This window comes from Dreissena polymorpha, chromosome 12 (assembly GCF_020536995.1).
Source record: "Dreissena polymorpha isolate Duluth1 chromosome 12, UMN_Dpol_1.0, whole genome shotgun sequence".
NCBI lineage: Eukaryota > Metazoa > Mollusca > Bivalvia > Myida > Dreissenidae > Dreissena > Dreissena polymorpha.
In genome coordinates, this window is record NC_068366.1 from 3,945,413 (window position 1) to 3,970,485 (window position 25,073).

Here is a 25,073-nt window from a genome sequence, read left to right on the forward strand (position 1 = left end):
CATCGTCATGAAATGACATGTGTTCGAGTTTTGATATTTCTAGATATGTATTTTTTTTCTATTTAAGCGTAACTTGCCCTCATCAATGTCGATAGTATAAACTAGTTATATAATTTTCCGCCGAAATACGTTGAATAAACATCATTCAGATTTTTGAAAATAATGTCTATTTTTGTGTTAAAATCACTTTGTATTTTGATTGATTGTGTCGAGGGTATGAGATTTTGCTGCACAAAATTGGTATCAGTTTGAAGGAAAACCACCCTTTTAAGCAAATATGTAAACATTTTCAATGTGGCACTCTTCGTTTAGTCAAATTTGAGTTCAATGCTAGGGGTCCCACATTTTTCAAACTGAAGCCTCTACATGAACCCACAAGGCTCGTTACGAAAACGAACAGCGTATGGATCCATGCGTGACCATGAAATCAACAGAAATATCTGATATTAGTAATAACAATTCCCACTGATCTTGAAATAGGGTAATATATATGACAAAGAATAACGTTTTCCGCTGTCTTTTTTCTGATCAAATATTGGAGTAATGCACTCCAGATAGATAATCAACTATACTTGAGCGACCAATTTCTCCTTTTTTTTCACACACGAGTTATGTACAATAAGAAAAAAACGCGTAAATAAATGTAACGTAATGTACATATACTATATATAATATTAAGAATTTATCTCATTGTACATTATGGTATTGTTATTGTCGTGTTATTGTTGTATAAACTAATTTAGGAAATAGAACTTTGAAATTTAGAAATTGATTATGTAGATGTGTAATGTAATGGGTTATAATGAATATATCACTATTATTAACAAACTAATTTAAGAAATAGAACCTAGAAATTTAGAAATTGATTATGTAGATGTATAATATAATTAATATATTATTCTTATGAGTTTATATTTCAGTAATATGTATATGAAAAGTTAAGATGAATGTATACATGCAATGTTAAGATAAAGTCTGAACAATTAATAATACAACTTGGGAGATATTTACAAAACTGACCTGGTTAAGATTTATTTAAAGTAAGAAAGCAAACACACTCAGGGTGGGGTATAATTGGAATCAATAACATAGAAAGTCAGACCTGATTAAATCCAAACAAGAATACATTGAGTCCAGAGTCAGCATATAGATACGAGATTATACGTAACAATCATGGTCAATAAACAGCACAGATGAAAAGGTCTGCTATTGTCTGGAGTACAAAAGTCATAGTACTGACGAAAGTAACAGAATTACTCTATACCAATAAAAATTGATTAGTACCAATATACATTGATTAAATTTTAGTATATCCGCCAAGCAAGTGAATACATGAAAAAAGTGTTCCTTCTAGAATATTCTGACGAATCAACCAATGAATAATAACCATACTAGCTGAGGACCAATCAAAAGTTTAAAAGAAAAATATGCAAATTAAATTGGGGATAAAATGGGGATGTTTGGAAGGAGAGCGGCACTCTGCGCTTGGGTTAGGAAAATACAACAGATAGACTTAGAAAATAATGTTTAAACTATAACTACAATTTTGATGTTAGAGAATAGAGTAAAATAAAGAAATAATTTAGACATCAGAGACTTGTTTTATCTTCATTACGTGACACGTGTTTAACTGGTGCGCGGTGACAGGATCAACCAGAAGTACCACTTCTTTCACGGGCCAGAGGGAAGAAAACGTGCCGGACCTCCACAACGAACGGGCAAATATTCGGTGAGTGACTGACTTATTTTCCTATGGTTAATTATCTAAGATGGCAGATCAAGCGATTCCACAATTCTTTCAAAATTTAAGCGAACAAATTAGAGGAGTAACAAATGCTATCGGAACTCAAAGCGTCTCACAAGTAATTCAAACTTATGACGGAAATCCTAAAGAATACAAAAATTGGATCAAAAACATAGAGAAATATGGGGTACTTTCACGTTTGGCGGGGGATCAATTGAAGTTAGTAGCTTACCAATCCAGTAGGGGACTTGTTAGCGATTACATTCAGAGGTATTTGACTGATTTTCCTGATGAGTCATGGGCAACCTTAAAAAATGAACTTAAGATAAGATTCGCAGAAATCCAGGACCCTCATTATGCTCTTGCTCTCTTAAAAACACTCAAACAAAAACCCGACGAAAATGTCCAATTATTCGCGGAACGACTTCTGTCTTTATCTAGTGAAGCGTATGAAAATGTTGAGGATAACCTCGAGATGATCGAAAGTCAGTTAATTGGAACTTTCATTGACGGCCTGAGACATGATTATTTACGCCTTAAATTAATGCGAGAAAATCCGACTACTTTAGCGTCAGCAGTCAATTCCGCATTAGCCGAACAAAATGTAAGAGCAAGATTCGAATTAAGGTCACATTTGAGTCATAATCAAGTTCAAACACCACTTAATAGACCTGTTCCCATGGAAATCGATCATTTGAGACCATCAAACACTTGCAGGTATTGCAAGAGACAGGGTCATGTTATACAAGACTGTAGACGTAGGAAAAACGAAATAAATGCATACGCCGTAGGTCAAAACAATTACGCGCGTAAGAACGAATATGACAAAAATTGGAAAGACAAAATAGACTGTTGGAATTGTGGAAAATTGGGACACTTCAGTAGAGAATGTACTCAAAGAAAACCATACCTTAATAAAAAAAACTAGGAACGTCGTACCAAAAAGGGGTCTATGGTAACGACGGAAACGTAAAGACGTATAATATTGCTTTGTGTGGAAACCCAAATTCTTGCCTCATTTCAATAGGAAATTGTAAATTTAGGAGCTTGATAGATTCTGGTGCAGAACTTTCTGTAATTAGTAAAAGAGCTTATGATCTATTAAAACACAAACCACCACTTAAAATGACAAAAATTAATCTAAAAGCGGTCGATGGTAACTCGCTATACATTCGCGGGAATGTAAAATTAAAATTTAAAATAGGGAGTATATATATTGAACATACATTTTTTGTCGTTGAAAACATTAATAGGAACGTAATATTAGGGAGAGATTTCTTACAAGACAACGGTGTCCGTGTATACTTTGATCTAGGATGTTTAAGAATAAAAGATTGTTATGTACCTCTGGAAGAAGATGTACACCTTTCGGTAATAGCGAGGTTAACTAGGCATACCGTTCTTAAACCACAAACTGCATATAGACTCCTTGCCAGGACGAAGAGAAACAGCTTACGCTCAAATCAAAACTATGACTTTACTGGAATAAGTAATTCTTTCTTTGATAATGAACCCGGTTTAACAATCGTTAACTCAGTAGTCAAGACAACGCGTGATCGTAAATTCCCTATTCTAATTATAAACAATACCCATAAAACGATTAGACTAAGACGTAATTGTCCCATAGGCCAACTTCAAGCTATCCAAGATAATGAAATATGTTCTATCGAAAGCGTTATCAAAAACAATACACCCAAATCAGGCTTATCTAAAGATGAGATTCTATCAGATTTACATGTCGCTGGGGATCAAAAAGAAAATATTCTTCCAATACTCTTAAAACACAGAACTCTCTTCGCAAGAAATAATTTAGAACTAACACAAACTACAGCAATGGAATTTAACATCGATACAGGGGACCATCCTCCCATTAAATTAAGGCCGTATCGAACACCATTAAACAATAAGGTATTCATAGATAAAGCTATTGACGAAATGTTAGCGGCAAACATAATAAGCCCATCGCGAAGTCCGTGGAGTTTCCCTATTGTTTTAGTAGACAAAAAGAAAAATAACCTTGATTCAAATAAAGATCAAAAAGAAGAGAAAAGATTTTGCGTCGATTTCAGACAGCTTAACAAAATTACAAAACCAATTGCATATCCATTACCATTAATCGATGATATATTGGCGTTATTAGGGAAAAGTAAATATTTCACCAGTTTAGATTTAATATCGGGTTATTGGCAAATACCTATAAAAAAAGAAGACAGAGAAAAAACGGCTTTTGCTTCAGGGTTTAGGGGTCTATTTCATTTTAACGTTATGCCATTCGGTGCGTCTGGGGCGGGATCGATATTTCAAGAATTAGCTAATAAAGTACTTAAGGGTTGTGAAGGATTCGCCGTAGCGTATTTGGATGATATTTTAATATTTTCACCTGACTTACAATCCCATTTATCACACGTAGATACAGTACTGCAAAGTCTCACTAAGCATAACCTAAAACTTAAACTATCGAAATGTCAATTCTTGCAAAGAGAGACTAGATACCTAGGCTTCATTATAGATGAAAACGGTATAAGGCCAGATCCGTTAAAAGTAGAAGCGATCCGACAATTCCCTAGGCCGAAGTGCGTACGCGACGTACGATCTATCTTAGGTGCTGCAGGATTTTATAGGAGATTCTGTCCGTCGTATTCAGAAGTGGTAGAGCCTCTCATTAATCTCACGAGAAAGAATGTCCCATTTAAATGGTCAAAACAATGCGAAGATAGTTTCTTACAATTAAAAGACTCGTTCACACAAATTCCTTACCTTTCCTATCCAGACCCGAATAAAGGTTATATTCTGTATACAGATGCTTCGGATAAATGCATCGGATCTTGTTTAACTCAAAAATGCGGGGATAATGAAACCGGAGATTATGTAGGGGAAAAACCGATATTCTTTCTATCGCACCGATTAAACCCGACGCAATGTAAATATAGTACTATTGAGAAAGAATGTTACAGCATATTTTACAGTCTAAATAAATTACACCATTATTTACACAACGCCGAATTTGTTATCAAAACGGATCATCGCCCGTTAAAATTCCTTCTTGAATCTCCGATGCAAAACAAGAAAGTACAATTATGGGCCTTAAGTATAGCAGGTTACAATTGCAAAATTGAGTATATATCGGGAAAAAAGAACATAATTGCCGACTTTCTAAGCCGACCACCAAACACCAAAATAACGAATGACCGAGACGAACAAACAGAAATAGAATTAGATATTAACGATAAACATTATACAATTAGTTCGGAAATAAATGGAAAAAACCAGACGCGCGAAATTAATGTAATCGACTCTACGCATATCGATCACAGACAAGTAATTGATAATAGCACGATCCCACAAACGGTTATAAATAACGAGACAATCGAACCCGATAAAATAAATGATTGTAACATGGAAATTGAACAAGGAAAAGACCCACACATATCTGAGATTAAAACGAGATTAAAATTAGGGAAACTAAACAAACACGAAGATGGAAAATTCATTATGGTTGATGAGATATTATACTATATATCGAGCGTCGATGAAGAACCTACCTTTAGGCTTTTTGTACCTAAACACCTGACAGGTTTAATTATTAATCAATATCATGACGAAAATGGACACGGTGGTTCTCAAAGACTTTTTCATACCATAAAAGAGAAATATTATTGGCCTAAAATGTTCAAAGAATTGCATGATTACGTGTCGAAATGTATTGTCTGTCAAACTAGAAACTTGAAAGCAATTAAAGCTCCCGTATCATCAGAAACCGCAATACCACCATTCCCTTTCTCGGTCGTTTCCATAGATATATGCGGACCATACCCAACAACGCTTTCCGGAAATAGATATATAATATGTTTCGTGGATCAATTTTCCGGATATATAGAGGCTTTTCCGTCGCCGGATAAGTCATCTGATAGCGTAATACACCTGTTAGTAAACGAGATTTATTGTCGTCATTCATGTCCCATAAGGATAATTACCGATAATGGTAAAGAGTTTACTAGTACGGCGTTTACAGAAACATTAAAATCCATGAATATCCAACACGTCAAAACGTCCACATATCACCCAGAAGCTAACGGTAAAAATGAGCGCTCTCACTCGACTATGAACAATATACTATCAAAACGCGTTCAAGAAAACGTACAACAATGGGATTTACATTTAAACATGTCTTTGGCAGCTATGCGATTTTCCCATTCAGAGACATCAAAACATTCGCCTTTCTTTTTAGTATTTAACAGAGACCCCATTCTACCAATAGACAATTTGTTAAAACCTAGGCGTAAATATCACGGTGAGGATTATCATAAAATAATATTAGAAGAACAACACAAATCATTTAAAAAGGTGTGTGCACAAATTCAAAAATCTAAAAATAAACAAGCCGAATATGCGAATAAAAATACACAAGATATCAAATTTGAGATTAACGACCCCGTTTACTATAAGAACTTACATCGTACAAATAAATTAGACAGTAAATGGAGACCATATTATCGTATTATCGAACAAAAATCACCGTTAACATACATAATAAAGAATCAATTAGACAACTCAACTATTAAAGTTCATGCTGACCAAATAAGACATGCTAACATAAATGAGTGGCCTATATCAAATACTAATATGGGACGCCCCATAAGGAAAGCAAATTTAGCTTTTGCCGAAAATAGTGAGTCTGATAGCGATTTAAATAAGTCAATACACGGATTACCTATCATAACTAGGCAAACCCGCCAAATTCGGGACAATTCTGATGAGGAGGAAGACATCCCCTTAGCAGAATTACAAAAACATTTACGGAAAAAACAATTCAAATACAATGCGTCAAACTCTAGCGAATCCGACACACATCAATACGATAGGGCTGAACAACAATATCCACCCCCGCGTCAATCGGACACCGATTCGACCGATCATCACATGCAAATTGATGAAATAGCTATTAAGCACAAAAAAAGAAAATCCATACGACAACGTCAAAGATCTAATAAATCTATTAAGAAAGTGATTTTCACGTGCCTAGAGGCAATAGCTGATCATATGTAATATTTACCATAACGACCACACGAGCAACGTTGACGTCTATACGCTTAAATGACCCCAAGTTATGTAAATAGCATTTAGTTAGTAACCAAATCGGATAATATACTTCTTCTTTGTAATATTTCAGATGATGTTGCCATCATTTGTTTTGATATTATCGTTGCGCATGATCGGAGGACTTGAGATTAACGAAAATGTTATATTTCAAAAAGTTAACGAAGTGTCTGTGACCAGAGCTCATTGGCAAATAGTCCTACTTCTCGATACCAACGTCTTCTCTACATTTCTTACCCAACTTGAAACCAGACTAAACGATATCACGAATACCACGAAAGACATGATGTTCCAATTCAAACGTAATGATCTACTTTTACAAACAGACGCATTTGAACAATCATTAGCACAACTCCATACGGAAATCGAATACATCCGTTCTGACCATGACAACGTACTTGACAGCTATCTAGATTATAAAACGCTCAGTCATACCCAGAAACGCTCATTGTTACCCCTAGGCGGATTCTTTAAATTTCTTTTCGGCACAGCTGACGATTCTGACATCCGTAATATTCAAACGCACGTTAATCAACTTCAAGAAAGCCAGAAAACTATTATCCATGTGTTACAAAATAGTTTATCCATTCTCAATGTTACCCAACAACACATAACTGAGAACCGCCACTCCATTAACACTCTGATATCTACCCTCAGACAACTTGACGAAAAAATCATGCACACACATGAACGTTTACAGGCAATGACCCATGCTATTCAAGATTATACGGTTAATTACAACTCCCTGAAGGTCATGGTTGATGAATTACGTCAGGCTGTTTTCCACGCATCACTATATCTAGAAACTTTTAAAGGACAACTTAATATGCTCAGCACTGGCAAACTTTTTCCATCTCTTATTTCACCTATTCACCTGAAAGACGTACTATTAGACATTGCGACAAAATTGCCTAATAATTTACAACTACCAACTAATCCCAAGACCGACCTATGGCATTATTACCAATCTACCTCAACGACCGTCATAATGTCACCTACTACTATTATCATTACAATGGACATCCCTCTCCTCGAGATAGGAGCTTCCTTCGAGGTATACGAAGTATTCAATTTCGATATGCCCTACTCACCCGCTAACGAAACTATCAATGACAATAAGATCCACTATAACATGTCCGCTAGATACGAACTTGAAACTAAGGGCTTCTTGATTGATCAAGCGCGAAATCACTACTGCCTATTGACAAATAACGAACTGAAAACTTGTCAAGCGCGACGTACATGTGACGTACAATCCCCATTCTACCAAGTAGACATGTCTAAATTATGCGTCATAGCCATTATGATTAACAACACTCAGCACATAAAGGATTATTGCAAGGTGATCATACACCCTAACACCGTCTTACCTGCTGCCAAATATTTAGGATCTGGTAACTGGGCGATAGTCTCTAGACAAGACCTACGCCTCGTGACGATATGTCAAGATCATTCCCAAAATAAAATATCCGTTCGCGCTATCGCTCCCATAGACATTGTTAATGTACCCATGAACTGTCGCGCATACAATGAATACTTTACATTAAATGCCTGGTACATTAACTCCAGTCAAACCCGGCTTCAGACCGACAAACTCGACATACCTACCTTTAAGGGTTCTTCCATTTGGAAACCATTCCATACCTCTCTCGTTAATTTCACTAAAACCGAAATGCCTCATGACCTATCAAACATCAAAGAAATACCTATGGAAGCTTTAATAACAAAACTGCAGAGTATCAGACAATTAAATGACATTGACACGACATCAGGTGACTTCCCATTATGGGGTTACATTATCATTGGTGTAGCGACCGCTCTGAGTTCTGGTGCAGCACTCCTTATTTACTGTAAATGTAAACATATGACCCGATCTAATCGTCCCATAATTGCCCAATTCCGATCTGCCAACGATGATATGCACCTGGGAGAAATCAGTCCCCCGGGTTATGTGGGCGTGGCTTCCTGTGATGTGGCGCACGAACCTCTCGTGTCTGAGGTCAACAAGCCCTCAGCACCCCCGCAACGACCGAGAACACTGTCATCCCTATACCCGTCTCTACGAGGGTAACAAACCCTTCCAGACGACAACATCAGGATGATCCTTGACGATAACAACTTGTCAACAACCAAGTTGTGAACCATAAACAGCACCATGGGCTGTTTACTGGATATTACCTACTATCGTCAATAATGAACAGAACGATATACTTGCAAACTAAGATCTACGAACAATTGTTTAGTGCACTACCACATCGATCGATATATCACCCGTATTCGTCTATTGTGACTGTATATATGTGTTGAACACTCGTATAATCTTCAAAGAATGTTTGGAATATGTATTATTAGGATGTTGTCTATAGTTAACCAAGATGCGTTGAACACTCGTATAATCTTCAAAGAACGTTTGGAATATGTATTATTAGGATGTTGTCTATAGTTACCCAAGATGCGTTGAACACTCGTATAATCTACAACGAACGTTTGAAATATGTGTTATCGCCACATTGTATATAATTTACCAAGACTAATGTCAACACCATGAACTGTATCTAACGATGATTTTGATTCCACGAGTTATTCTACCGCAGAGTGACTCTACCGGAAGCGGCCGCCCAATCTACCGGAAACCCATCATCCGCGGGAACCAACTCTACAAGACCAACATCGCGCCCGATCTACCGGAAACCCATCATCCCCGGACAACAACTCTACAAGACCATCATCGTTCACTGACACCAAACTTCACAAACTTTATCGTCTGCCGACACCCAGTCTGCAGGAGCTCCAATATCAACCAGTCTACAAGACCTACATCAACCGCTGACGCCAACTCTACCAGAACAACATTTTTCGCTGACGCCCAACTACACTAACTTTATTGTCCACTAAAACAACATACAAGAACTGTGCTGCCCACTGACGGAACGGATATAAACATTTCATTATTTTTATAACTATCTATTTCATTTATTAACCATGTACCTCGTTGACCTCTTTGTACACATTGCCTTTTGGATTACTAATTCGATTTTCTTTCAATCATTTTTTAGATTCTACAAAGAATTTAATTTTCAATTGCCAGTTTCCATTACTTTACCCATTGAAGAAACTCAATTAGAAGAAATACATTATTTTATAACTACGTTTGAAAAAATGTCCACCCTTGAACAAGAACATAATGTTTCAGTTTTTACTTATATGATGAGATCTGGCGAAATTCAAGTGGATACATTGATTTTCTTGATTACGTATTTCAACATACCTCTTCTTCATCAACAGATGCTCAATCATTTAACAAACGAACAACACATTCTCAATTATCAAATTTGCAAAGCAATATTCACGTACTACGGCATTGACTCTTTAGAATCACTACAAACATTCCGTCGATTAAAATATTCAACATCCATCCCAAACAAAATACGCAACATGTCAATCACCACATTCGCTCAAACAGATAACACTCAATTGCATAACCGCATCCAACAATATTTCACTCAAGGCCACCAACGCCAAAGACGTTATCAATTTTTATCAAAACTTTTATGTAAGTTCTGTTCAAAACATAGTATAGCAGCAGTACAAACACCTTGCTGTAAACTTACATATCATCCAACATGCGGCACACCATACAGAACTTTGAACAACGCACATGTATGTACTTTTTGTTTTACACAGTTGACATTACCAGATATAGCCCTCATTCATGAATCACATCGGTTACCACACATACAGAGATACAGACAAATACTACTAGAACACAAACAACGCAAACTTGGTAATAGACAATAACAAAAAAAAAAAAAAAAAAAAAAAAAAAAAAAAAAAAAAAAAAAAAAAAAAAAAAAAAAAAAATTATATTTTTAGAATCTTATCTTCGTCCAGATCTCAGGATTAGATTTTTGACATCATCATAATTTTTTTCATATCGTGAAATAAGAAAAAATTCAATTGAAAGGGTGAGTTGTGTAACGTAATGTACATATACTATATATAATATTAAGAATTTATCTCATTGTACATTATGGTATTGTTATTGTCGTGTTATTGTTGTATAAACTAATTTAGGAAATAGAACTTTGAAATTTAGAAATTGATTATGTAGATGTGTAATGTAATGGGTTATAATGAATATATCACTATTATTAACAAACTAATTTAAGAAATAGAACCTAGAAATTTAGAAATTGATTATGTAGATGTATAATATAATTAATATATTATTCTTATGAGTTTATATTTCAGTAATATGTATATGAAAAGTTAAGATGAATGTATACATGCAATGTTAAGATAAAGTCTGAACAATTAATAATACAACTTGGGAGATATTTACAAAACTGACCTGGTTAAGATTTATTTAAAGTAAGAAAGCAAACACACTCAGGGTGGGGTATAATTGGAATCAATAACATAGAAAGTCAGACCTGATTAAATCCAAACAAGAATACATTGAGTCCAGAGTCAGCATATAGATACGAGATTATAAGTAACAATCATGGTCAATAAACAGCACAGATGAAAAGGTCTGCTATTGTCTGGAGTACAAAAGTCATAGTACTGACGAAAGTAACAGAATTACTCTATACCAATAAAAATTGATTAGTACCAATATACATTGATTAAATTTTAGTATATCCGCCAAGCAAGTGAATACATGAAAAAAGTGTTCCTTCTAGAATATTCTGACGAATCAACCAATGAATAATAACCATACTAGCTGAGGACCAATCAAAAGTTTAAAAGAAAAATATGCAAATTAAATTGGGGATAAAATGGGGATGTTTGGAAGGAGAGCGGCACTCTGCGCTTGGGTTAGGAAAATACAACAGATAGACTTAGAAAATAATGTTTAAACTATAACTACAATTTTGATGTTAGAGAATAGAGTAAAATAAAGAAATAATTTAGACATCAGAGACTTGTTTTATCTTCATTACGTGACATAAAAATGACATACAGTTACAGATAAGTTTAATTATTCAACATTTCAAAAGAATGTTTCGTTGACAATTATATGTCAAATGGGAAAAAAAATACCCCTTTTTATCTTTCCATGTCATTTTCAATTATGTACTTAATAAATCGGCACTCAACAGAGAACATCACTAAACTTCTATAACAAACATGAATGTTTAACGACTGAAATGTGGAAAACGGTATATAATTGAGAAGAGAAAGAAGTATGTAAATATGCTAAAACAATGTACGTGTTTGATAGGGAGTACTTTGTGTTATAAAACAACCAAAATAAAGCACTCTTTTCCAATGGTGAAATGTTAAAAAACAATTGAAAGAGGCACTGAAAACAAGATTTATCAACAACAGAATACAACCTATACAAACAAAGGTCCCTGGATCACCCAACTTGTTCTTGCAAATAACTTGAGATAAGGTTTAAAAAAAGGAAGTAAAACCGCCCTAAAATGATGAAATTGAAATAATGATGAAATAAATTTAGAATAATGTTGCGTTTCACCATTTCCATGTGCAAAGAGACGAAACTATACAAACCCCTCGTACTAAAGCGTCAAATCGCCAAGGATGAATGGATACAACGTGAGATTGCGCAGAATGTAGTCAAATGACCACATGTAAAAAAATAATCAAAATCTTAACTCATAACTGAGATATTAACCCATTTATGCCTAGCGTCTAGAAAAAAGGCATTGGCAAACAGCGTAGACCCATATGAGACGCCGCATGATGCGGCGTCTCATATGGGTCTGCGCTGTTGCCTAAAGGAATTTCTGTAAGAAATATTCTAAATATAGAAATAAATATACAAGACATCCCTAATTTTGGAAATAAATTGTTCCAATTTAGAAGGATGGAAAAGTCCACTAGGCATAAATGGGTAAAAGTTTGAAAAGTGTTGCGTCAGAAGAGTCTCAAGTGATGCACACGCTGAACAGTTTGAAGTGTGTATCACATCAGGGGCTACATTTAGCTGCGCCACTGTAAACACATACTCGTGGAACTTAAGTTATGCTCAAAATGAAACATCTATATTTGAAGATTGAGATAATTTAAAATAAACACGTGATTGCAATTTGTTTTAAATTAGCTACTTACTAAAAGTCACACGTATTTTGTAATCACCTCAAGATGTTAGGTTACCGTGTTCGTTTACGAAAGAATATTACATTTTTCAAGGCAAAATGTTCAGGAGTTATATTCACGATAGGTAAGTGCAGGTATGTGTATTATGGGTTTATACACATACCTGGTAAGTGTTTAATGATTTATGGTCTTACATATTTCTGTTTAATTAATTTATTGAATTTATAGTTTTAAACTAGTTCATGAATTGCTAATATTTTTGAATATATTTTCTTGACATTTTTATGTGGTATTGTTTCGGGCACATGTAAATTCAGTTTCTGTATGTAACAAATAAAAAATGAAGTTTAGATGTTGCTTTTACAAAACAGTATAAATAACAGAGATTTTGTTAATTAATACTCAGATTATATGTGGCCGAATATACTCCTCTCCATATTGATAATTATGTATTAATTAAAGGAACACCCTTCTTCACCAATCCACATTGATTCTGTTATAAGTGATGTTCAGTTAACCATGTTCAGACGCTATCGGCCAGGATTAGCTTTGTCGCTTTTTGACAACTATTAGTGGGTGATTGATTTTGAAAAATATCAAATCAAATCATTTTGCACAATATACTATTATCGGCAAGTGTTTAAAACTATTGATTTAATATGCATTATGTATGTTACGTTTTTGACGGCATTGACTTAATTTATATGTTTGTGACTAATTAATATGTCAGCTTGTGTTTTTAAAGATTGAATAAGACCAGCGCATCTTGTAGTCGACTTAGATATTATCGAGTTCGAAAGTAGTCACTTATCCATAGGCGTAAAATTATTTAAATTTAGTTTATTGTTTTATATGTTAATTAAGAACATCTTTGTATTAACAATATGCATTGTGTATGTTACGTTTTGACGACATTGACTATGTTGATACGATTATACTAATGCACATGGGTCTTTTTGACCTAACGCATTGAAGATATGTGGTATATCGGATTTGAATCAATTCTTCTTCTTCTATAAAATCATGATATGTTCTTATACAAATTTAACACACTGTAATTTTAAAATATTCGATGCATTCAAAATATTATGTAGCTATGTAGTCATATTGCACGAAATATACTCTTTTATATATTCTATGTACAATATCAATCTTTCAAAAACTAGCTGTTTTATATTACCATAATATATACATATATACATATATATATGTATATACATTTCCGTGTTATTTCATGCGTTCGACGATACATAAAGCAAAAAATTGATATGCTTATATGTTATGATAACAACGTCAAATTTGACAATTTCGATCATTTGTAAAAGCATTTCTATGCAAACGTTTTCTATAGTTAATTTGTGATTAGAACATCTGAATTTAGCAAATCATTGTGTATAGAGAACAAGTATATCATAACATCGACATAATTTCCGGAGAGAATTGAGACTTAAAGCATCCATATGTATCATGTCGAGCAGATTCAATTGATACGATGGGTCAATCTTGATTATTTGAATTAAAAATACATTAACTTCGCGACTCTTTAAAGGCTACGCCAATCACCAAAGACTTATTGATAAAGAAGAGCTGTAACGGAAGTAGCCCAGCTTTGCCTTCTGGGGAGACGGTTATGAATATAGTCAGTGAGAATATAATTATTAAGTAGACTTTCAAGATATACTACAGCCGTCAATATATTTCATGAACAAGTTTTCAAACCATATCAAGCTAAACCGGTTGGAAGTTTTATGTTTATATGTTGACTGCAATAAAAAAAATATGGACTGGGACATTGATACTTTTGTTATAACTTCAAATTTCCGCATGAAGCGGACATGTGTTATTGTTTTTTCCCTCGATTTATCAACTTTATCTCTTAGATTCAAAGTCTATACGGGTCAGTGAGACGTATCCAGTACCATTTTCAGTTAGCAACTTTTTCAAAAAAACCGGTAATTACAAATCATACAAAAATGCTCTAAAATATACGACTTAAAGGGAGATTATACGATTTTGTAAAATATTTATGATTTTTTCGGAGCGATACGCTGCCCCTTTCAAAGCCAATTAGCGCCAGGTGCCTTTTTATCTAGATCCATATGTATCAAGTGTTATCTTCTTTTGCAATCTTGTGTTATCTCGGTGTCCCAAGACGCGCATATTAATGCATGACTGCGTATGACGCAATATAAGAGGGCCTATTACCTGAAAAGTGCTGTAAAAATCAATTATCATCCGGTAGCAGTTAATTGCGCGAGTTGGTATAAGCTCCAAATACGACCTGTTAACTCCGCCTTCGGCATTTTTGTGATGCATACGTCATTTTGATTGGCTAAATGGCATTTCCAATGGAAACCAATCAGAAAAAGGAATTTGTTATTCAGAAAACGGCTTGGGTTTTGTGTCGACAAATTAATTATAGTCAGGTTTCTTAATGACAAACATTGACGACGCAAAATTCTGGCGCAGACTATTTATAGGAAATAAACCAGCAATAGTTGTTATTCAGTCCTCGCGTATGTTTGTGTTTCACTCACTTACAGGAGGTACACATAAAATTTACCTAAATCAACGGCGTTTCGTATTGTTATTCAAATAAAAGTGATCCGAAATCTTTTGTTAATATCAGAATATTCGTAAGACACAAGGGCCGTAACGGTATAGATTGTTATTACCGCGGTACCTAAAGATTATCCGAGTTTCGCATACTGTCTATTACAAGTCAAATCCTCGCCGATTTGAAAAACTCTTATTAACATGTATAGGATTTGTTTGTTATTAAATGCCTACCTGGTCCATGAGTGGCAAACCTGCATATACATGTACCGCGGTTCGTTTGATATATATGGGCAGAATCGTAAGAAAACGTATTTTTATTGAGAATATCATTGAAAATCCGGTTGAAATCGGTCGAAAACAAACAATATAGCGATTTTTATTTTGGGGTCGAGTACGGTAAAGTACGAACACGATCTAATTAATATTCATGATTCGACAAGTTAATTCAAACCTAAACAAACAAAATTGCGGATACAGGCGAATTTAGCGGAGAAAAGGTAAGGACAAATGCAAAATTAATCTGCTACAGACGGAACCTGTGTTGCAACGTTACGTTTTTACTAAATCTATGTATTTATCTTCCATATGCTTATAATGTTTAGAGAAAGATAAATATAGATGCAATTTGCATAACTCGCGATGCTGCAATGAATTCCGCCTATTGCAGGTATTTATGATCATTTATGTATTATTTTATCGATTCAAAACCGATTTTGACCAGGTTTTCGATGTCAACCTCGATACAAAATATATTTCAATGAATTTATGTAAAGTTTATTTCTAACTTTACGATTTATATGCAAAACAACGATCTATTCCGCGAACTGTCACTTTAATTAATGAATACAGACAAGATGAATAGTTAAAAAGTGGCATTTATTAAATGCATTATGAAACACATGTAATTTATTTCATGTATACGTCCCTTGTTAAGTTAACATTTTCATTCGAAAACGACGAGAGCGTTCGATATGAATGTGACGTCATTGTGCATACCCGATGCACGCTAGTCATAAACATCCGGAAAGTTAACTTTCAGTTTAGAGCTGCCATGATCAATTACATTTTCTTGTTTTGCATTCGATTTGAATGTTGTCCAAAATATATAATAATAAATGCACACGTTAACACAATAGCTGTGTATTTTAAGAACACAGTTTGCGTGATGTTTTAACGAAAATGACATTTAAAATGTATAAATCAAAGTTTTAAGCTGTGATAAAAAATTTCAAAAAGTTGAAAGCACATAATGTGCTATTTGTACGAGAATCGCCGTGCAAAATGCCCCTTTTAAGTCATGTGCCATGCCCCTCTGCCTTTCTAGATTAAAGACTAACATACATAGATACATACTTACACGAACGCACGCACGCACGCGGACGGCCGGGCGGGCGGCCAGGCGGGCGGGCGGGCAGGAAGAAACATAGACAGAGAGGCAGAGACAGACAGGCAGACACAGACAGGTATACATGCAGACAGACAGGCAGACAGACAAACAGACAGCAGGAAGACAGAAAGGCAGACAGGCTCATGTTGGCAGGCCCCGACAAACATATAGTCAGACAGACAGACGGACGGACAGGCAGACATACAAACAGAGTAAAACAGACAGACAGGCAGGCAAGCCAATGCAGAAAGACCCAGACAAACATACAGACAGACAGACACACGGACGGTCAGATAGACAGACAGACAGACGGACATGTCCAGACCCAGGCAGGCAGGCAAAGGCATGCCAATGGAGGCCCAGGCAGGCACAGGTAGGCCCAGGCAGGTACAGGCAGGAAGGCCCAGACAGACAATTTAATTAGACTGATACAAAAGTAAATCGTCTTCATGCTTGAAAATGCACACAATCTGATGACACCTTTATTGTTTTGTTAGATCACTTTTTGCATTAAACACTAAACGCTCTGAAAATAAAACAATCTGGGTCATTGTACAATATGCTAAGTAAGTTTCTTCAAGCAACACGCTTAACCTTAACACACAGAAATATGTATAATTCAAAAGTTTGACAGTAAACAATGCATAAGCGTAATTACATCATTCTGAACTCGAAACCTGCTGTAATCATATTGCGGCGACCAGTTCACAAACAATAAATGACCATCATCATGTTATGTTCAATGGTGACATGGACTTGAAAGAGCCGTACTCGAAACGAGTCACATCACTGCGCGGAAGTTTTAGTAAAGTATCTTTATTTAATCATACCGACACACACTTGTCTATATTTGATCAGTGAACTATTAATACGCTCATAATTCACACGGGGAGAGTCAAAACAATGCAATCAAATCATAAATTGTTCTATAACTATACTAAGTACTTTAGAAAATGCCTCCGTAACATGCTATCAAGTGTTTGCAGACTTTCTGATTTATTGATCTTTATCTTACTTTTTTTTTTTTACTTCAGAAGTCTGATTTTAAGGAGTATAATAAGTATGGCAAACTGCAATACATTTAAAAAAAACTTTTTCTTTTTAAAATGAATTATACTATATGTTGACTTGTTCGTGTGTAATTCCTATTCTGAGGTTAGTTAAATGCAAAAAAATAAATGTCTTTGAATTAACACGGATGTCATTTTTGTCTTAAATATACAACAGTATGAAAAACATGATTTGTTAGGTGTCTTCTATGGCCACTGATTATGTTCCCAATTAGCGAGAATTTTCGACATTTTGATTTCTCGGATAGCACGACTCAAAATATATTTGAACTCTATAGGTATCAAGAATATTGCGATGATACACGACCCCATTTTTCCTCAATAACCTAAATCTAATACGGTTGTTTTCGTAAACATTACTGATTCATGAAATGTCATTTAATGTAAACATATTAACATAGTTAGAAAATACAATAATAAAGGTAATTTATAAGTATTGTATATAGGTCACGTATATTTAATTATATTTATATATTAACATCTAAATTATATATTGCTCGCATCATTCGTATTGACAATTTTATATTTACGTAAAGTCTTCAGGAATTAAAAAAATTCGCGACCGCCATTTGACACTTATCATTTCTTAAAATTAACTTAATGCTTTTTTTAATCGCAGGGTACAATTAAACAAAACGTATTTATGTGTGTGTAAACGTCGCAAAGATATTATCCTTTGCTATACAGATATATCAGCTTTGCTATGATTTGCAGAAGGAAAAGCCGATATGTTAGTGAAATGAACGAATTGTAAACTGCTAGTTCACTGGAGGCACGTATCGAAACATACCTTCGACTAGTGTAAATACTTTCAACGGTGTGGTCGTTACAAACACATCATGGTGACTAGAAAAATAAATTCGTGAAATAGTGTAAAGTTCTATGGAACAAAGAAACTGTTTTTAGAGGAAATCCATCGATATGCTGACTAGTTTAATAAATTGTTGACTTGCAGTAAGCCGTTCCAACCATCTTAACTATCATAAAACTGTATGCATACAAATGTTGGCATTGCGAATACAATTAAAATATAGGCACACAAGTAAGTAAGTGACGAGAAATCGGTTTGTAATTTGTAATAAACATGTAAAAGATACGCACGAACTAGTCATGTATAAACAAGAAATGGTCATTTCTATGATTTTAATATTGCCTTTAATTTCCACCCATACCTGAATGACATTGCTGCGTTAGTGACAGGTATATAGAACTTTTCGAAACTACAGAGTACACGTAAATTCTGATAAGCTAACTACAGTGAAACCGACAGCTACTTCTAGACATCCTACAAAGAGCGACCTGTGATCGAGTTTGTTTAATTACTATAATACTTATAATTTGAAATTAATGTTGTTCTATTTACAATTTCGACAAAAAATACTCTTGTAAGCGAAAGCATTTGTTAATTCATGTGACGCATATTCAATTGTTACGTTCACTCGAATCGGCGATAATGAGACGAATTTATGTTTTCTCGGCTCGTTATGGTAGCCAAATTTACGCATTAAAATATTCAACCCACTTAACGCATTAATAGACGAGTTGAAGATTGGCGGCATGCGCTGCACAATTATTCACACGAAGGATTTAAGCAATGCAATAAAGTCATAAATCATGCTTTTCAAGGACCTAGGACAATGCATCCGTAAAGCGGTACCAAGTGTTCGCAGACTTTGTGATTTATTGATAGGCATTTAACTGATTTGTTAAAGCTTTTGCTGTCTTTACATTGGCAGGTTGTTTTGCTTCGCATTTGTTTTGCTGTTTTGAACTCAATTTGACTTAAGAAGAGTAATAGCTATGGCAAACTGCAATATACTAAGAAAACATGTCATTTTGAAAATGAATTTTACTATATCTGGACTTGTTCGTGTGTTATTCCTTTTTGGAGGTAAGCTAAATTGCGTTGACACGGATGTCATTTTGTCTTAAAAATACAACAGTAGGACAAACATGATTTGTTAGGTGTCTTCTATGGCCACTGATTATGTTTCCAATTAGCGAGACTTTTCGACAACTAGATTACTCGGATAGCACGACTCAAAATGTATTTGAACTTTATATATATATATATATATATATATATATATATATATATATATATATATAATATTGCGATGATACACGACCCCATTTTCCTCAATAACCTTAATCCAATACAGTTATTTTCGTAACTGATTCACGAATTCTTATTTAATGTAATATATATTAACATATATAGAAACACGAATAAAACGGTGATTGCTTACTATTTTATATCGGACACGTAGATTTATTTATATTTATATATGAACGCCTAACTCATATATAGCATGCATCATTTGTATTGAATTTTTATATTTACATAAAGTCTTCAGAAATCAAACACCTGCAAAGTTTAGACTCCGCCCACTGGTTGGTAAAATGTGGTTACATTCATATACGCGCATATATAAAGTGTTAAAAACATAATGTATATTCACAATAATAAAATATATTCGCAGGGATTTCTGTATTTATAAGAAAGAAAAAATGAAAGAAAACGCAATAGAAACGTTTTTGTGGTTGTTATTGGCATAGTTATATTTAATTACCACAACGTTCTCTGAAGAAAGCTAACGTTTGTTCGCAAGCATTTGTTTGTACAAACAATTAACTCAGAAATCGCGTTGCAGAATAAAAGTGAAGTTAATGTACTGTAAAAAATACGGAAAACAAGACATTGATCCCTTGCGCACAAAACTTACTACAACATCTATATGGCTGGAAAAAACCCATATTTTATCCATTTAGTTTACACATGTTTTTTCATATTACATTTTTTAAACAACCAATCTTGGCACCCTTTATTTGAGCATGTATTATCTCATTTTAATGTTTCGTTGGTAACGCAAAAACCAATGATTTCGATATGATTAGATAATGGTACTGTATCTTGTGTAGCTTGCACTGGTCACGCTTTCTCGTAGGACACGCCCTGCATTAATGCCTCTTTAATAGCATGTACTAGCACGTGTAGGGAGCCTGATCTGTATGCTTGAAGAGAACGGATGTTAACAAACGAGTAGACCCTTCAATAGTGGTTGAGCCTTTAATGGTGTTAAACAGTGTATTCTATAGAAGAAACACTAGACTGTAAATACCGTTATTTAATAACAACATGGTGTCATAAACCACAGATGCAAGACCAATGTCTGTTAATTTTGCACAACATACATGTAAAGTCTTTTACACACATACTTGGAAAACGATCGGAGTTAGTGTCATTCACGAAATGAGGTAATTTTAAACGAAATTCATTAAATTTGAAAAACAAATATGTATGTTCAACCGATTTGGGCGTACAATAAGGTAAATATATCTATTCAACGCTGTCAACTTTAATAAATATACAAGACTAACGAATCTCCAGAAACATAATTAGGAAAGAATTTCTTATTAACCCAATCAAGTCTTTAATTTCAGGTAAGTGATCAATTGCCTAGAAAATACAGAACGAAACAAACAACACGCCCTACAGCATTCAATATGATTAAAGCTTCGATCAATATATTGGTGGGTTAAAACTACTATATGATGCATTAAACCGCACATCAATCCCAGTAATATTCAAATAAACGGCAAGTGCACAAATGATTAATTAAAAATTTCATATATTTTTTCATTTAGCAGTTTTAGATAAAATCGCCAAAACGGCAACTCTACAGAAGGATAAGTATACCCACCAGAACGAAAAAAGAACCGATACGACAATTAAAGACATGTGTTGCACTTTTAGTCGACCTGGTGGGTATATGTGTCGTTCTTTCTTCCAATTGTCGATTTGGTAGACTTGGGTGATGCGAAGGCATTGGCAAATAACTTGACTGTAAATGCTAAATATTTTCAAATAATTTTTTATATAACAGCATAATATTTTTCTTTTGCAGTCACCTTTTCAGTTTGGTATTTCATCCCCACATCCAGCACCGAGCTACTTGCACTGACAGGCTCGAAGCTTAAATTCCTCGATGATATTCCCCTGGAAATGGGCTTCCAGCCTTTCGTTGACGTAGAATTCCCGCACGTGGAGACGGACGTACCCAGGATACCGCACAACATCCACCAAATATGGATACGTCATCACAACAATACTGAAATCGATATTGAGGTGCCTGAACAGTTTGAACAATACATGAAGACATTTCCAAAATGGAATCCAAGCTGGAAGTATTACTTCTGGACACATAAGACGTCAAGAAAGCTGCTAGAAGAGAGACATCCAGAGTTATTAACTTTTTATGACAAGACCTTGGTGCCAGTTCAAAAATCTGACCTTATGCGTTACGTAGTTGTCTACGAATTCGGTGGCCTTTACGCAGATTTGGACACATCGTGCCTACGATCGTTGGATATAGTGACCACAAAATACGCATGCATTGTTTTACCCGAACCGTTTGAAGACGGTATTATATGGGAAAATATCCCGTATCGAATTCCGAATGGAGTTTTCTTTTGTCGCGCAAAACACCCCTTTCTGGAACAGGTTCTGCGGACTATATCCGGAATAAAGACAGTTGAAGCCAGTCCAACTCTCATCGGTCCACTATTTTACACAACGCAGTACAGACGTTACAACAACATAAGCGACACTGACATGTACAGAGTTAACATCAGCGGCGATACCAGCAGTCCCTATTTCTACAAAGGAGAACTTCCGGAATCGCATGACGATGCAATCTACATTCCAAACACGCGGTACTTTCTAGACCAACCACATCCTTGGCACAGAGACAAAATTAAACGTATTTGCGAAAATCCGAGTAAAGCAACGCTTATTATCAAGAGAATGTGTGTCGTTTATACGAGAAGGGGTTTCGATCGTAAGCCGAGTAACTTCACCTTCCTTGAGCATGCATATACCTTTTCATTTAATTCGAAAATCGATTGGTCTAAACGAAAATATATCCCAGTGAAAAAGATTCAATCTAATGTTCAAACATACAATGGAAGTCGAAGTTTAATTTAATGTATAGTCAACCTTAACTTTGATAAGTTTTTTCCTGGTTGTTTGTCAGTGAACTTTCCTGATAACAGATACCAGCATTTGCTCTTGACTTTATATTTAAACTCTGAACATATGTGCCGAGTTTTAATATTACATCAGGTCCAGATTTCTCATATCATCTGCATTTGCTTAGCATTTAGCATTATATTAAGTCGGTTTTAATTGAATAGTATTACCATAGTGACGTTAATTGTGATATACATAATTATACTGTTATTTTCACATTTTAGTTCAATTTGAAGTTGGTTTTTAATTGTACGACAAAGTGTTTGCACAGTTAATCCGACATTGAAACAAGAATGCCATGAGTCTATCGCAAGTTTAAGGTGCACCTATTTTCGAAGACTAGACCTGGCGATCCTGTTTTTTACCCGCACTTAACTCAGATTCGACTATTTCCTTGATATTCTCAATAATACTATGACCGAATTTTATCAAAGTTGAGCAATAATTGTGGCTTTTCGAGTGGTAAAAAGCTGTACACTTTTCTGATGAGGTGAGCTAAAAGCCATAAGTTTATCTTCCTAGCAAATGCTTCGCAAAAATCGGACTCTGCATACGATTAAAATGCACATGTATTGCACGTACATAATTTAGTAAAACTCTCCAATTACTATCAAAACTTTTACTTAGAAGAAATCGCTTTGAAAATTCACTTTAAGAATGGAATGTTTGTATAGAGGTGGTCGCAATTTAAGTAACTTCGAGTTTCATTATTGAATTTATAGGCGATCGATGTTTGAGAGATGTTGACATGTTATTGTTATACATGTATATTTAGTGGTTATTTTAGTAGTTTTTGTAGTTTAAGTTTTATTGTTTTGTTTATATGTAATTGTAGTTAGTTGGGCTTTTATTTCTTTGTTTAATAGGTGGTCGAAGTGTTATAGGCTTGGGGTTGTATTGTTTTGATTATAGGTACTCGCACCTGCTGGGTTTGGAGTTGCATTGTTTGTTGATAGGTATTCGCAGTTTTAGAGCTTATTGCTTTATTGTTTTGATTATAGGTATCGCAGTATTATGAATTTGGTGTTGTATTGTTTTTTATATGCGGTCGCAGTTGTATGGGCCAAGACTTTAATTATTTTGTATGTATGTATTTGTATTTTATATGTATATTTATCGACTTGTAGTGTTATTGTTTAGCTTTGAGTCTATTTGCCTCGTGTATAGGTGGTATTGTTTTATTGTTTTTCTGGAGTTTCATTGCTTTGTATATACATGTATGTGGTGACAGTTTAATCGACTTTGATTATTATTGTTTGGTATATTGGTTAATGCATGTATCGACACGAAGTTTTAGTTTTTCTTAAGGTGGTTGCAGTATTATGGGCGTGAAGTTTTACAGTTTTGTATATAGTTGGTGCATCCCTATATGTAAGCGTATAGTATCTCTTTTTGTGGTGAGTTATGGTTTCCTTTCTATATTTAAGACAGCTTATTAACTAATTAGGTTTTGACTTTTACGTAAAGTGTATGCTTACTTGCAAACATAATAAAAATACAAGCACTTAAAACGTCGATTTTGTTAGAAGTCTGTGTTTGTTATTTTTCCCTTTTGTAGATGACCCGAACGTCTATTTTAACATTTGCAAGCAGGATATTTTAGGGACAGTTTCCTTATTTTGAGCTGGCTAAAATTCGGTCCAATCTCATTCACGTTGTGTTTATATTTTAAGGTTTGAAAGCACGTTACACTTAGGATGCGTTTTGAAAACTCTACGCGACAGTTATATAATAATACGCAACAATGGACTTCAATCAAATTACACATAAATTTATTTTGTTGTTACTGTTTCAAAATGAAACTTTTCATGTGTGTAGACGATTTGTTAACGTCGTAGACGTAATCAATGTATCACTATCTAGATAGCTGTCGGCATGACGAAATAATGTCGACATTATAAATAATTTATGGAAATATTGAACTAGTTGCACCATGAAAATGTTTGACCTTGACCTATTCCTAGCGGGCACAAAACATTTGTGGTGAATTATTTTCAAAAGTTCAATGATAATGTTAATCTCCACAAAAATTCTGTTGTATGTCCCTACTGAACGTTTGACATTTAAATGTGACTTCGACATTTGAGGTAGGAGTCGGGTCCCACAAGCAATATA

General features: G+C 34.6%; 2 protein-coding genes across 3 annotated transcripts in view; one reads left to right on the forward strand and one right to left on the reverse strand.

Moving 5' to 3' along the window:
- The window catches only part of LOC127852356 (fanconi-associated nuclease 1-like), an 83,529-nt gene that overhangs the window by 32,668 nt on the left and 25,788 nt on the right, over positions 1-25,073 (reverse strand). The gene's annotated exons all lie outside the window — the stretch shown is intronic.
- LOC127852357 (uncharacterized) lies at positions 12,812-24,467 on the forward strand. Its single transcript, XM_052386305.1, has 2 exons — positions 12,812-13,034; positions 21,835-24,467. Exons 1-2 carry the CDS (start codon positions 12,956-12,958, stop codon positions 22,911-22,913), a joined length of 1,158 nt encoding a protein of 385 aa, XP_052242265.1. The 5' UTR covers positions 12,812-12,955; the 3' UTR covers positions 22,914-24,467.

Bases quoted from the DNA above. Each gene is read 5' to 3' on its own strand.
- LOC127852357 (XM_052386305.1), top strand. From the start codon at position 12,956: ATGTTAGGTTACCGTGTTCGTTTACGAAAGAATATTACATTTTTCAAG. The intron at 13,035-21,834 runs GTAAGTGCAGGT...TTTCTTTTGCAG, and splicing joins AGGAGTTATATTCACGATAG to TCACCTTTTCAGTTTGGTAT.